The sequence below is a fragment of the Acomys minous genome (genome assembly GCF_964271855.1).
Source record: "Acomys minous genome assembly, chromosome: 9".
Taxonomy (NCBI): domain Eukaryota; kingdom Metazoa; phylum Chordata; class Mammalia; order Rodentia; family Muridae; genus Acomys; species Acomys minous.
In genome coordinates this window covers 21,400,762-21,415,003 of record NC_140490.1, presented here as the reverse complement: position 1 = coordinate 21,415,003, position 14,242 = coordinate 21,400,762, and the positions used below count along the sequence as shown (strand labels likewise).

Here is a 14,242-nt window from a genome sequence, read left to right as displayed (position 1 = left end):
TAAGTCTTTGTTGAGAATTTCATGCTGAAGTTCTTGTTAATTTAAGAGTATCCTTTACATTTTATTTATTTATTTATTTATTTATTTATTTATTTATTGGCATGCAGGTATGCAAATCATAGATAGTGCATATGAAAGTGAGAGATCAACTTTTTGCAGGGAGTTCTTTCCTTCTGCCTTTATCTGGGCTCCATGGATGGAGCTCTGGTCTTCAAGCTTGTATAGTAAGCAAGCCACTGAGCCATATTGCCAGTCTAACGATACCTCTAATGAGTGCTTATGTATTGCACACTCTGATATTAATAGAAAGGCATTATTTTTAGATGAAACGTGATTTCCTATAATCTTGCTTATTTAAAATTGAAAACGTATGGAGGGTACGAAGGTTTAAAAAAAAAAGTTCAAGTAGACCGCACTATTAATGGTGGTGGGTGGGGCAAGCCTATGGCGTAGATAAACTGGCAAGTTTGGGAAACTAACTAAAGATCTACATCTCAGACTTGATAGCTCAGATGACTCTGGAAGGAAAGGCTGTTTTAGACAAGTAAGCAGTGAACACACTGTGCTTTGTCTCCTTCTGGATCTTCCCTGTAGCTGATGATATTAAACATTCTGAGGAATGCTCCTGCAGTGCTAAATAAGCCCTGCTTATTATGTCTTGTTTGTGCTCTCAGGACTCACAGGGTTTCGGTTCTCCTCTTTCCTCTCCTTGAACTCGTTTGACTGTAGTTATGAGCGGATCTTGAACTAGTGATCCCAGAGGCCTGCCCTGAAACCACACGTTAGGAAAAGCAGCGCACACCAAAATGGTGATGCTGAGGTGACAGTTGGAAATGGCTGGCTGTGCTGAGGCCGTCTCTGAGGAAGTGGTGTTTTACTCACTCACATCTGAGTAAGTGAAGAGGTTTGAGTTAAGTGAGGAAGAGTGGAAAGAACATCCACTTGTTTTGTAGTGTGTTGCCATGGGGATAAATACTTGGGGCCGCATAAAGATGCATAAATTAGTGTAATTCCCTTTCAGCCACCACTTGGGCCTTTAAGATTTTTTAGGTTGTATTGTTGGAAATGGTTTGGAAGAAGTTTGGAATGATGGAAAATTAATTCTGTTGAGCAGATACTGAGGCAAGCCGTCCCTAAGAATTGTTTGAAATTAATAGTAAAAAGATTACAAACTTTATGAAAGAAGAGTACAAAAGCCAAGATTTTAAATCGGCATATAGTTGGTGCATTAATTAATGCCCAAGTCTGCTGTCCAGTGTGGTAGCCACTAGTATTCTGTTGACTGTTTAAATTTAAATATTAAATTAAGTAATATTTAAAAATTGGTTCAATGGATGCAAAGCCATGTTCATATAGTCATTAGTCATGTGTGGTTAATGGCTTCTATACTACAGGCCAAAAGCAGGCCATCTTCATGTTAGTAATAATTCAGTTGGGTAGTGTACAGGGAGACAGGATTCTGACAGGGTTTCTATGATCTATATCCCCTGGTATTCATACCCTTTTATGACCTCCTCTGCTTGAATATGGGCAGTGTCTGTGGCTTGCATCCAGAGGATAGAATACAGCAAAGATGGCGGCATCTACTCTTTTGTGTAGGTATGTGACTCTGGAAGGAAAGGCTGCTTTAGACAAGTAAGCAGTGAACACACAGGTGTTGGTGTGCCATTCCCATGACGTTATATGAGGCTCCATATTAGTAGACTGGAGGCTTAAAAAAAAAACAAAACACATCACAGCCGTATTGTAGACTGCTTGGCTAGATGACTACATGGGAAGGCACTTGGTACATTATTTAGGACCGAGGGAAGCCTCCAGCCAGCAAACAGCTTTCAGGGAAGGCATTGTGCCAGCAAATGGGAAGATGTAGAATTCTGTTCTCTCTGTATCAAGACTAAAGGGGAGAGATGCAGTTGAGACGACACCCTGGTTTCAATCAGCTTGGCCCATGCCTGTACTACCAAACCACAGAAGGTGTAAGGGCATAGCCAAATGCTATTTGGGGATGATAGGTTCATGGTAACTTTTTGTGCCTCAATATATCAAATTCAGTACCAGTCCAGATTATTTTTGGGAGAGCCTAGTAAGCCACATCTCAGTGGGACCAAATGCTCCAAAGAATATTGAGGCTGGAGCTTTGCTTTCTCCATAGAGGAAACAATGATTAACTTTCCCAAGTGAGTGTCTAGGCCTGGTTAGTAAGCTCTGCATAGTTTGTGGCCAAGATCTCATACGGTTTTTTACTGTTTCTGTAATATAACAGATAAGACTGTGGTCTCTGGCATCCCAGAAACAATGGCTTGCATTCTGTGTCCCCTACTTAGAAACCATATGACGTGATGCAAATCACCACTGTAAGCCTCCATTTATTCATGTGTAGAGTGGGAATAAAAGCTTCCTCCATGTCAAAATGTTATTTCATTCAGCAGAGATATTTTTATAGCCTTTAGTACAGCACTGCATATGGGCTCTGACTTCTGAAAACAGAGAGAAGTTTTATTATTTAACAGCGTTTTTTTCAATTGATTTCTCATAGCGAAGAATCAGAAGTCTGACACATTATTTCTCTACTCCCATTTGGAAAAAAAGTCATGTAACATTGCAATCCACCTTCACCCTCACTTTATGTCTCAGTTGTTGTAGGCCAGTTCCAGATCGGGCACAATGAAAACAGGTCTTGCTCACACCAAGCGCCCTTATGCTTGGAGGCTGCTCTGGTTGTATATTGTTTGGGCAAATTGCCCCAACCTCGGGCCAGACTGTGGAATGTTGGTTTCCTCTAACATTAGCCTCCTGGGAGTCAATTTTCACAGTTTCCATATGTTTTTATATTACCCCAAACTGTAAATACAGCTGACACTCCACCAAATTGGCCCTAATGTGCCTGTGTCTAACAGCAGAGCCATGGGCTTCTAGAAGGATACAATGCTCCATGGAATTGTGGCAATTATGTGAATGTTTGATTTCAAGCATTCAGATTTCATTTTGTTGTTGTTGTTGTTGTTTGAAAAGCAAATGGTGATCCAAAGGAGATAGGAAGTAAGAACATTGCAGGGTTTTTATCTTAGGTCTTGCCTTGTTTTGAGTTTGCCTCAGGCTTCCTAGCACTCTTTCCTCAGAGGAACCATTGAATAACATAAGCATTGGTCTTGCTTCTTTGTCTTTCTCTTCTACTTTTGTTGTTGAAGTTCTGATTTTATTGTCACTCACTTTTGTCATTCTCATACTTGTTGTCTCTGAATCGGTATGCACAACAGGAATCAAAGTCTTCAGGACAGTAACATTTCAGAATGTGATACTGAAGAAAACAGTTTGACTAGTGAGATTGATTCATAGGACTTTGTAACTTGAAGGTGGTCATAGTGAGAACAGGCAGTGACAGGAACGTTGCAGATACTTGCTGGCTTTGTTTTGGCTTCATGGGTGGCCCTCCATCCATCACACAGTTGCCATGGTGAAGTGCATACTCTTAGGCCCTCTCCCTTGAATCCTGACCCTCCCCGCGGATAGCTCACCTTCTGTGATGGCCACTTCATTTGTTTCTAGTTCTCTAGCACTCCATAAAGTTGATGCCCAGGGTCATCTTGGCCAGTTCAATGTTGCTTAAAGGACCTGGACCCACTACTGTGTCTTGATTTTCCTTGGCTGCTTCCTAGACCTTGCCACAGCTGCCCGAGAGTGCAGAATACCATCGAAAAGAATGCTACAGTGCTCTCTCTACTCAGTTGGCACAGTGTAGACCTGAGGGACCAAAGTGAGAGGAAGTATTTTCTGAGATGGACTAACTGAGGCTCTGACATCATCAGTTCCACAACTTTGGGCAGCTTCCTCATCTGTGAAAGGAACAGGTACACCGGACCTTCCTAGTAAGGCCATAGGAAGGTTAAGTAGGTGACATGAGCCCTGTATCCCCAGCACATTACATGCTTTCTCACTGCCTTGAGCCCTTGCTGCGGCAATGATTGAATTCGGAAAGCAATACCCAGGTTCGTTGGCTTTCCTACACACTCTTGGATTTCCATCAGATCTTTAACGTGATCTTTATAGCAAGGAACATTCCATGATCCTCCTGTATCAGTAGCAGACAGTGATTCTCATTTCTATTCTCCTGCGGTCTAGGATTTAAAGACATTTATTTGGCTAAGAATCTAGTTTAATGATAGCTAGCCATGTCAGTCTGGTTAGAGTAAAAGGCCTCTTGGTGATCAGCCAAGCACCGCCCTGCCCTTGGTGTGTCTTGAGGACATTTCCAGAGAGTATTAGCAAGGAAAAAAGACCTGCCCATCCTTTAGGCTCAGAGTCCAGGTGAATGAGGGGAGGAAAGGGAGAAAGCAAGGCATATTCATATTCATATTCATATTCATATTCATATTCATATTCTCCCTCCCTCCCTCCTTGTTTAAATATCATCATGGTTGGGGAAGGAAGGTCCTGTGAGGCCTCACGATTCCCTGTTAGGAGATAGTGGCTGCTGGGAGGAAATAGTGTTTTCTTCAGGTTCCAATACTCCAATAAATAGCCTCTTGTCTATGCTTATACAAGGAATTATAGTTAAACTTAGTAGGATACACACACATACATACACACACACACACACAGGCAGGCAGGGAGGGATGAAATGACAGGGAGGTTTTGTTGGGAAGAAGGAACAGGGATGAGAGAGAGAGAGAGAGAGTAATGGAGGAATGGCTGAAATTATTTATATATTAATACATGCATAAAATTGTCAAAGAATTTAAAAAAGAAAATGGGGAAGAAGCACAAGTAGAGAAACTAAATAGGCAAGAAGGACATTCTGGGCCTTCTGGTAGGAAGTGATGTGGTTTGAAGTGTCATTGCAGAAAAGCTGAGGGAAGAGAAGGGGTCTGGCTCTTCTGCAGTCTTTGTTCTGAGATGGGGATCAAGGCCCTAGGGGATATGTGGAGCCTTAGCACCCTGGGCTGGGTAATCCTGCGGGGGAATTGCTTCCACCTGTGAGCTGAGACACCAAGGCATGTAGTCTGGTAGCATGAGGGTGATGTAAAATGAGACAACTTAGTGCTTAACAATGAGAAAAACAAACCACCATCCTAAAGCCGTCATCTTCAGCCTGTGTTTACTGAATTCCTGTAACCCAACAGGAGGCCAACAGGTTAGAAGTAAGAGCCGAGATGGCTATTCATCCTACATTCCTACAGCTGGGTGTGGTCTGCTTGCTCACAAGAGCCTCCTTTTATTAGATACCCGTGGCTTGAACACTGAATGTTGGAGAGTGAGGAACAGACTTGACTGTTTCATGGTGGCACACTAATTCCATGCTGTCCCTGGAGGAGGGCACTAGAGGCTCTTTTCCTTCTCCATCTCCAGTTCCCTCCCTAACAGACTCTCAGCATCTCTCCTTAGCTTTCAGCCCTGAGTCACTGGCTTCTGTCTATATTTGGGGTGGCATTCTACTATGTTTTGGTGGAGGGGGGTTTCTGCAGGGTTAGAACGAAGGGGAACACCAATACCCTCTCAGTGAAATGGCTATACTCGTCAATCCTGACTACCTCCTGCTGTGTCTTCCTGGCTTGGGTGGGAAGCTCAAGGGTGAAGGCTTCTAGAGGAGAAAACAGGATGCAGAAGAGGTGAGCAGAGTAATGTGGCTGAGGTGTACAGAGCACTCACTGAGTGCCAGCCACGGTCTTCAGAGTGTAGTCTTAGGAAGTTTAATGTCCCTCATTCTCTAGTAAAATAACTTGGACAAGGTTGTAGGCCTCTTAGATGTTTTGATTGAGAATGGTGGGAAATCTTGTCTTGGGCTTCTTCCTATACTGACTATACTGGTCTGGAATGAGTCAGGCATCTCTGAGCTGAGTCAGGAATTGCCTGTTGGTACCATCTTATCCAAGGAAGGTTTTCTAGAAGGACTTGATGCTAGCAGGTAGAAAGCAAAGATATTGTTTTCCCCTGGGAAACTCCACTTCTCAAGCTTTTAAATATAAACCTCCCTCCTTTTTTAATTTTTTTCGTTTTCCGAGACAGAGTTTCTCTGTTGTAGCCTTGGCTGTCCTGGACTCACCTTGTAGACCAGGCTGGCCCAGAACTCACAGAGATCTGCCTGCCTCTGCCTGCCTCTGCCTCCCGAATGCTGAGATTACAGGCGTGCACCACCATGCCCTGCTAGCCTCCCTCCTTTTAAATCTGTCTCTTGTTGGCTGTGTTATATGGTTCTGGGGATGGCATGCTCACCTGTCAAAGGTCATGAGTTGCCTTTTAAAGCTGTGTTGGCATTTTGTGCTGTATCTGAAAGCGGTCTTGTCTCCGGGGTCTTAGGTAGCCCGAGCACCATGGAGGTGCTTAAGTGTTGAGCTGTCTCTCCAACCTCTTTATTCTGTAATTTGTATCTTAGATGCATTTTCAGTGACAATTCCTTGGAGAACAAAACCCAACTAAGCCTCACAGAACTGCAGAGTTGCCCAGTGGGTCAGAGTTAGAAAAGAGACACACATGGCATTTTCCTCAGAGAGTTCAGCAAGAGAGTGTTGCAGTCTGCACCCCGTCAGAGCCTGCCTCCCAAACATTAGAGACAGTGGAAGGCTGTTTGAGTTCAGCACCTTGATTGATTCAATGTAGCTCTGCTTCTGCAGGTGGGGAAGATGTGGAACCTGGCGGGCTTTCTGTTGTTATTGGAAACTACAAGTGTCCCAGAAAAACTCGCAGTGGCCTTGCTGTCACTGGACACCACTGAGCTGTGTAGACGCCATGTCTCAGCCAAGGGACCTAGGCTCGCTACATTTCCCACTGCATTCCCTTTACCTGCCTTCCCAGGTACCATTTCTACCAGTCTTCCTTGAGGACCACTTGAGTGAAGAGTTTTTTTCTACCCGAAGCTCCACCAACCTTCTCCCCATGCAACCCGTGTCACTCCTTGCCTCCTTCCTACCTCAGCAGGGAAACATTTCCCTTCTTATAAGTTTTCATGGCTCTTAGAAGAAAGTGCAACTGCTAGAAATGTATAGAACATCACTGTATTTCTGCAGGGAAGGCCTATACTGGGCTTGCTGTTGGGGACAGCCATGTGGACACCTGCTGTCCATTCTTATCACCTGATCCAGCCTATCTGATTGGCCCATATCCTAAACAGCACCACTTGGAATCTAGCTTTTCTTGTGTCCACTTTTGCATTCTCATAAAAGCGCTGTTTGGGGAAATAGCTGAAAATGTTGATGAGGGTCCCTCACTACAGTCACAGGGGGTCATATCTTCATTCATATCTGCATTCCAAATGCAGAAAAGTTCTAAAAGACATGTAGACCTGACACCTTGCACTCCCCTCTCCCTTCCCTCCTCTCTCTTACGTCTATCTATCTATCTATCTATCTATCTATCTATCTATCTATCTATTATCTGTCTGATGATCTGTCTGTCTGTCTGTCTACCTAAAAAACATTGTTTGTTTTTTTAAGGTAGATTTTAATTCCATAAAAATTAGTTCTTTGTGTTTGGATTACCTAGAGAATGATGTATGACCTCTTTATGCAAACACTTGCTACTGAACTCTATTTTATTTGTGTGTTCATGGGTCAGGGGCATTTAGCAATTGGTTCTATTTAATAGTATTCATTAGTATAAAATATATTTTCCTTTGAGAATGTCCTCTAGTTAAGAAAACTCAGGCTTTGGAGTAGCTCTGTTGGCAAACTTCTTGCTGTACAAGCATGAGGACCTGAGTTCAGATCTCTAGCATCTGTGGTTTTTGTATTTATGCTTGTTTTTTTTTTAAGCAGTTGTAGTGATGGATACGTGCATTCCACAGGCTGGAGATGTAGGGACAGTAGGTCCTTGGGCCTTGCTGGTCAGCTATTTGGTGAGCTATTGCTCTTGCATGTCACTTTGCTGGAGTGGAGGGAGGAGGAGAGTACATCATTCTGTAAGGAAGAGTGGCTTGTGGAGAGCTGCCTTCATCTGCTTTTGTGATGTTTCAGTCTGACGTTTTGCTATTTATCATCCAGGTTTTTTTTTTCTTATATCGCTCAGTTTGCTGTCTTGGGAAGCAGGGCTCAGTCACAGTGGTTGCTGTCCTCGCAGTTCTGAGGATGGGGTTGAAGGGATTAGAATGGATGCCGAGGATTTACTCCCTAGCCTCCTCTCCATGTCCCTGATTCCCAGACCTTGGTGCTGCTCTCCTACCTCCTTGTGTGTTGGATCGGATTTATAATAGCTACTCTGGACGTGGCTGCCTAAATATATGGAATGTCTGGTAAAATCATGTACATTAAGCCTATAATTCCCATTTTTTTTTAACTTAATCTACCATTTATCCTTTTTACCATCTTGACACTTTATGCTGCAAGGATTTGGCATCCTGTGAACTTTTACCCCCAAATACTGGGGCATTGAGCAACATTGTAGTTAGCCAAACTATTACTTTGAGCTATGTGTTAACAATGTGTTCAATTAGAGACTCCGGGTTGTTATTTTGAAAGTTGAAGTAGTGAATTATAATCTCAGGAGAAAAAAAAAAACATGATCCAAAAGAGCAATAATAATGAGGACAGAAGCTACTTCGAAGAAAATAAACCTGCACCACAGACCACTGGTTCATGTGCCCTGCTCTATTCAGCCTTTGGAGTCTGTTGATCTCTTTCCTCCTCACTTCCCTTCTACCCTAGGGAATGTCGTTGTAGCCCCTCCATTTCCGGTTCCCTGAAGTCAAGTTTCTTCTGCCTTGTATTACATCTGTCTTTCTACCTGAGGCGCCCCTCCTGGTTGACCCGTTTGATCTGCTTTGGAGACATTTCCTGGCCACAGTGTCTAAACCCATCTCCTTTCATCCACTTGTCTGTCTGTGTGCGCATGCCATCGTCTCTCACAGCACTGTTTACTTCCTTCGACTTTAGGAAACCCAAATTGAATCTCTTTAGTATCTGCCTGCCTTCCCACTGAGCTTACTGCTCCATAAGAATGAAAACTACACCTGTCTCACTCACCAGTGACACCCATGTGCCATCCCGACACCTGCCATTTGTGGATGCTCAGTACCCACAATCTTGTGCTTGACTAGATGTAGGATTCTCAGAACCCTGTGTTTTCCTTAGCCTGTGCCAGGATATTCTGCACTTAGTACTGCTTGGATTTGTTGTGACAACACATGTCTTCCCTGTAGTCGAGTGTGACCATATTGTGCTGGCTTTTCCCAGGCACATGAAAGACCAGAATAAGAAAGTGGCCAACCTCAAGCACAACCAGCAGCTGGAGAAGAAGAAAAATGCTCAGTTATTAGAAGAAGTCCGCCGGCGAGAAGACAGCATGGCCGACAACTCGCAGCATTTGCAGGTGAGTCCAGGCTTAGAGTCTAAATGTGTAGAGATGGATGGTCTGCTGTCACCAGTGCTGCAGAAATTTTGGCACGGGGAATGGCGGGCTTGAGTTTGCCCTGAGTTCGGCACTAATGGGATATTCTCAGGGAATTCAGTAAGTCTTTCTCAGTAGAAAGCATCATTTCTGAAATGATGGTCAAGAAGAGTTGAGTTTGGAAAACCCTGGAAATGGTCCATGGAGGCTCTTCCTTCCTGTATCTCACCTTCAAAGGTAAGGGCTGCAATTACTTGGCAAGTAGAGGCTGTTTGGAAGTGGATTTACGTTCCATGCGGTTGGTGGACAGCATGCCTGTCATTATCACAAAGGGCATTCGGATGCATTCCTCCGATCTCAGTTTACAAATCCAAGACGCCAAAGTAGATCGTTATTTTGTCTTCCCGGTGAATATAGTGGCTATAGTTATCTCTCGGTGATAGCCTTACCTCAGAAAGTAACCTATGGACCAAAACACCAATTTCTCCTCATTAACCATCCCTACTTCGGAATGGAGCTCTCCCTGTGTGCTCAATAAAACATTCAAGCTGAAACAGGACATTGGCTTTGAAGCATTTTTATTTACTCCGGCCCTGTCTTTAAACAGAGCAATTTGAGTTCAACTTGGCCTGAGTTCATGTTAAATTCTGCTTATTAGTTAGTGTCTTTCTGCACTTATATATTAGTCTCCTCCTTGGAGATAGAAGAAGATAATGTCAGTGTGTACTCATAGTTTGTCCTTTTAATCAACCAAAAGAGAAATGAATAATTATTCTGAAGAAGGAATACCAGGAAAAATCTGTATCGCATCACACATGGAGGCTTCCTAGCCGAGCACGCGGTGGTGCTTCCAAGTTAACTACCCTTGGCACGGACGCTTGATCTAGACTCTACAGCACAACTTGGGCTGGATCGTCTTTTCCAGCTCCAGCCCACCTCTGTGTGGGTGCTAGCTGAATTGTGCCCATAGCTTCCTCAGAACTCTTGGCAGGTCATGCCCAAGGTTTGGGATTTTAATTTTTTTGTCCATCACAGATGCTAGACTGAAGTCTGTAGAATGAGATGGTAACCAAGACTAAGATAAAGCTAAGGTGAAGAACACTTCAGTTTCTGTCTTTAAAAAAGTTATGTCTTTTGTTTTTAATTTTCTCATGTATTTCTCACAAAAAATGTTGGTAATTTTACATGTGGTGTAACTTGGAAGTCACAGAAAGGTTCTAAGGGATTCCGGGTCCTCCTTTCTATCACAAGCACATGTAGAGGAACACAGCAGTGGTGGGCACCTTTCACCGAGTGCTGTCATGTGCCAGGCTATGCTGCCTTCTGCATATCAGCTGTTGTCCTGTTTGCACGGCATGCTGCCCGAGCTATGGGACTCAAAGTGTGAATCCGGGGAGCACAACGTCATTTGAACTAAGAAAATTGGAAGTCTTTTGTTTAAATTAGCTGCGAAGGCTCCACTCAGCTACAGCCTGATTGGATTCAGACATCTCAACAGTAGTGCCAGGCTCTGCTTCCATCCTCCTGCAGGGATGCTATGCCCTCCATTTGCATCCTCCTGTGTGGGTGCTCTGCTCTCTCTTTACATCCCCCTATAGGTATGCTTTGATTTCCCCTTACAAACCCTCACATACACAGGGATGCTTTTCCCTCTGTTTCCATTTGCCTTCAGGGATACATCACACTCTATTTCTATCATCCTGCAAGGACATTTCCTCTCTGCTTTCATTCTCCATAAAGATGCTTTGCTTTCCACTTCCATCATCCTGCAGGAATGGTTTGGTCTCTTCTTCTATCCACCTGAATCCTTTGGCTTAAAGTGTTAGGAAGTCCTTGTATAGTGATGGCTGCAAGCCAGTGTGTCTTCATGGAACACAGTCCCTCAGAAGGGGAGTGGCTATCTAGGAGTCATAGCAGGCATTCAAGGATAGACATGGTGGCAGGCCATGATCAGGCCGTTGATTTACCTGGAGCCCAGGAGAAATGCCGAGTCTCACCTAGGTCCCCCAACTAAAAGGGAAAGCACGTGACAACAGCCAGGATAGAATAAATACCAGAGGATTTTATTTTCCTATGTCATAGTTGAATGTCTATAACCCCTATGCTGTGCATGAAAAGGGGGCTCCAAGAATGAAAACGGTGTGCTTCCTAGCTAGCAGGTGGTAGAGTCAGGACTTAGCTAAAGTCTAACTCTCCCTAGATGAGTGTTCTGGAAAACTGGGATGGCAGAGAAGCATGAAACAGTAAAGTCTTCATGGGCCACTTGGACTTTGACCTCAGTGCACTTGACATGGGAGACAGGTCTCCAGGCATAAGAACCATCAGAAAAGCTGACAGCTTGCCAGGGCAAGGTACAGTCTGAGTATAAACCATAAATAATTACAGGCTCGAAGGGAAGTTGCTATTGAGGGAATTACTGTTGTTATTCCTCAGTTGGCTCTGGATTTCATTCCAAGGGTCAGAATTCCTAAAACAATCGCTTAGCTTCCCAAATCCTCAGTCTCTTCATCTGAGAAGCGGAAATGCTCACTTCTACTTTACAGGCTGTGAGGGCTGAGTCAGTGTTTGTAGCGAGTTGTGGATTGCTCTCAGCACAGGCTGTGCTTACTATAAATGTTGAGAGTTGGATGTTTTTCTTTTTCTTTTTTTGTTTGTTTTTCAAGATAGGGTTTCTCTGTGTAGCCTTGGCTGTCCTGGACTCTCTTTGTAGACCAGGCTGGCTTCGAACTCACAGTGATCCACCTGCCTCTGCCTCCCAAGTGCTGAGACTAAAGGCATGCGCCACTGTGCCAAGTAGAGTTGGCTATTTTTAAAACAACAAGAAAAGATGAAAAATGATTTTCTAAGAGTTGCCTGGAGTCAGAGAGATGACTTGGAGGTTGAGGGCACTTGTTGCTGGGCCTGACAACCAGAGATAGGTTCCTGAAACCCACATGGGGGAAGGAAATGACTGACTCCTGCTGCATCATGTATGCACCCATATAGACACGCATGCGCATGCACACACAAACACAGTAAAGAAAAGAGTTGTATGGTATGTGCAGAGTAATTGCATAGTTGTGCTCTGATACGCATTGAGCATCAACATTTTTGTCTTTTGTCTGTGTAGCAATTTCCTTCTTTTTTTTCCAGGACACATCTAGTTATAGAAATTAATGTCTTTTTTTTTTTTTACCCATGAACTTTTGTATAGCAGTATTTTCTTAAAGGGCCTTGATAACTACCTCGTAGGCCAGTTCATAAAAGATAACATGGTCTGGAATTGCTCATTACATTCCTGACCACCCCAAATAAAGGATAACATTTGCAATGCAATAAAAAGTAGTCACGATTAATTTAGATGGAAATGTCTCTGGTTAAGGTTAATAGGGAGTGAATCTCCCACTTGCCTGAATTTTTAGCAGATGGGCTAAGATGCAGTAATTGCTGCCTTTGAGAACAGAATTTTCTAGATGTTCTTCATTTTGAATATTAGTGTTCTCCTGTTTATATGTTAGCCTGTTAAACCCTGTGTCAGCCAGGGTTGAAAGCTTGGTACCCACTAATTTGATTTGTTTTACACTGTATTTTGTGATGATTAGGTGCCTTGACATCTTGGTTTTGCCCAACCGAATAGATGTGGTATCCAGAAATAGATTAATTAGGAGCACATCGCTCAAATATTAATAGCCTCTGGAAGAGGCTTCAAATACGGTCTCAAAGTTGGAGGTGGGTGGGCTGAGGAGTGAGGACTGTCCTAGGACTGGGACACTGAGACAGGAAGATGAGAAGTCCCCAACCTGGCCTCTCATGATGATCTTGGCCAAGTACAAGGCAAGCTGTAAGATGCAGGCAAGCTGGAGCTGTTGTGGTATGACCAAGGCACCTCCCAGGGAGAACCAGCAGCTGTCTAAGGAAGCATGTCATCACCTGACTACATACTTGTCTAGGGAAGCCTGCAATGTTCCCTAGGGACCATTCTTTTCTTCTTCTTCTCCTTCTCCTTCTCCTTCTCCTTCTCCTTCTCCTTCTCCTTCTCCTTCTCCTTCTCCTTCTCCTTCTCCTTCTCCTTCTCCTTCTTCTTCTTCTTCTTCTTCTTCTTCTTCTTCTTTTCTTCTTCTTCTCCTCTTCTTCTTCTTCTTCTTCTTCTTCTTCTTCTTCTTCTTCTTCTTCTTCTTCTTCTTCTTCTTCTTCTTCTTCTTCTTCTAATAGAGTTACTTATCAGCATTTTATGAAAGTATTGTTGACCAAGTATTGCCAGCAGTAATAATCAGAGAGTGTCCTTTGCCATAACCACTGACCCATCAGACCCTGAGACATGAAACCCAGCCCTACATGCTTGAGCCAGCATCAGTTTTTTATTGTACAGGGTACCACTGTCTTTGCTCTACCATGTGTGCATCTTATGGAATTAAAATATTTGATTACAAAAATGTTAATGACAAAGTTAAAGAGTTGCCAATTTGTTTGTTTAAACAAGAACACTGCTGTGTCCAGAATGGTCCCAGGGATGGATCTGACTGGGGCGTTGGACAGACAGATGGGCAACGGACACACAGACAAACATCTGGGATCAGGTGACCAGGGCTCTCTGCTTGCAGCATCCTGAAAACTCAGTGTTTATTATATAGAGTTGGACAAGATGGCAGGATTATTGCATGCAGCTGGACAAGGAGGTAGGGTTATTAAATACAGATAAATGGGGGTGGCGGGGCTTATGTGGCACAGTGAAATCAATGAGGCATGTTTAGTTAATTTCAGTAAGATCAGTCTGCATAGGGGAGCAGTCTCCAGGCCATAGATAGTCACAAGCAGAACACTATGGCGAACAGTTTCTGCACACACTGTCTACCAGTCTCCAGTAGAAGGCTTTATCATCCCTCTGAGCCTGAGGCTATGGGGTCCTTGGCATGGCTGTCCCTCTGCCGACAACACACATTCACTCAGG

At 43.7% G+C, this 14,242-nt stretch overlaps 1 protein-coding gene across 20 annotated transcripts in view; it reads left to right on the top strand.

Annotated features, from left to right (window-relative positions):
• The window catches only part of ERC2 (ELKS/RAB6-interacting/CAST family member 2), an 869,527-nt gene that overhangs the window by 468,352 nt on the left and 386,933 nt on the right, over window positions 1-14,242 (top strand). For all 20 annotated transcript variants that reach the window (XR_014781666.1, XR_014781667.1, XR_014781668.1 and 17 more), the window contains one exon: window positions 9,162-9,297. Coding sequence is in view for 14 of the 20 variants with exons in the window: in XM_084794830.1 (XP_084650956.1) it covers window positions 9,162-9,297 (136 nt within the window). In the remaining 6 variants the exon portion in view is untranslated. The remainder of the gene's footprint in view (window positions 1-9,161; window positions 9,298-14,242) is intronic.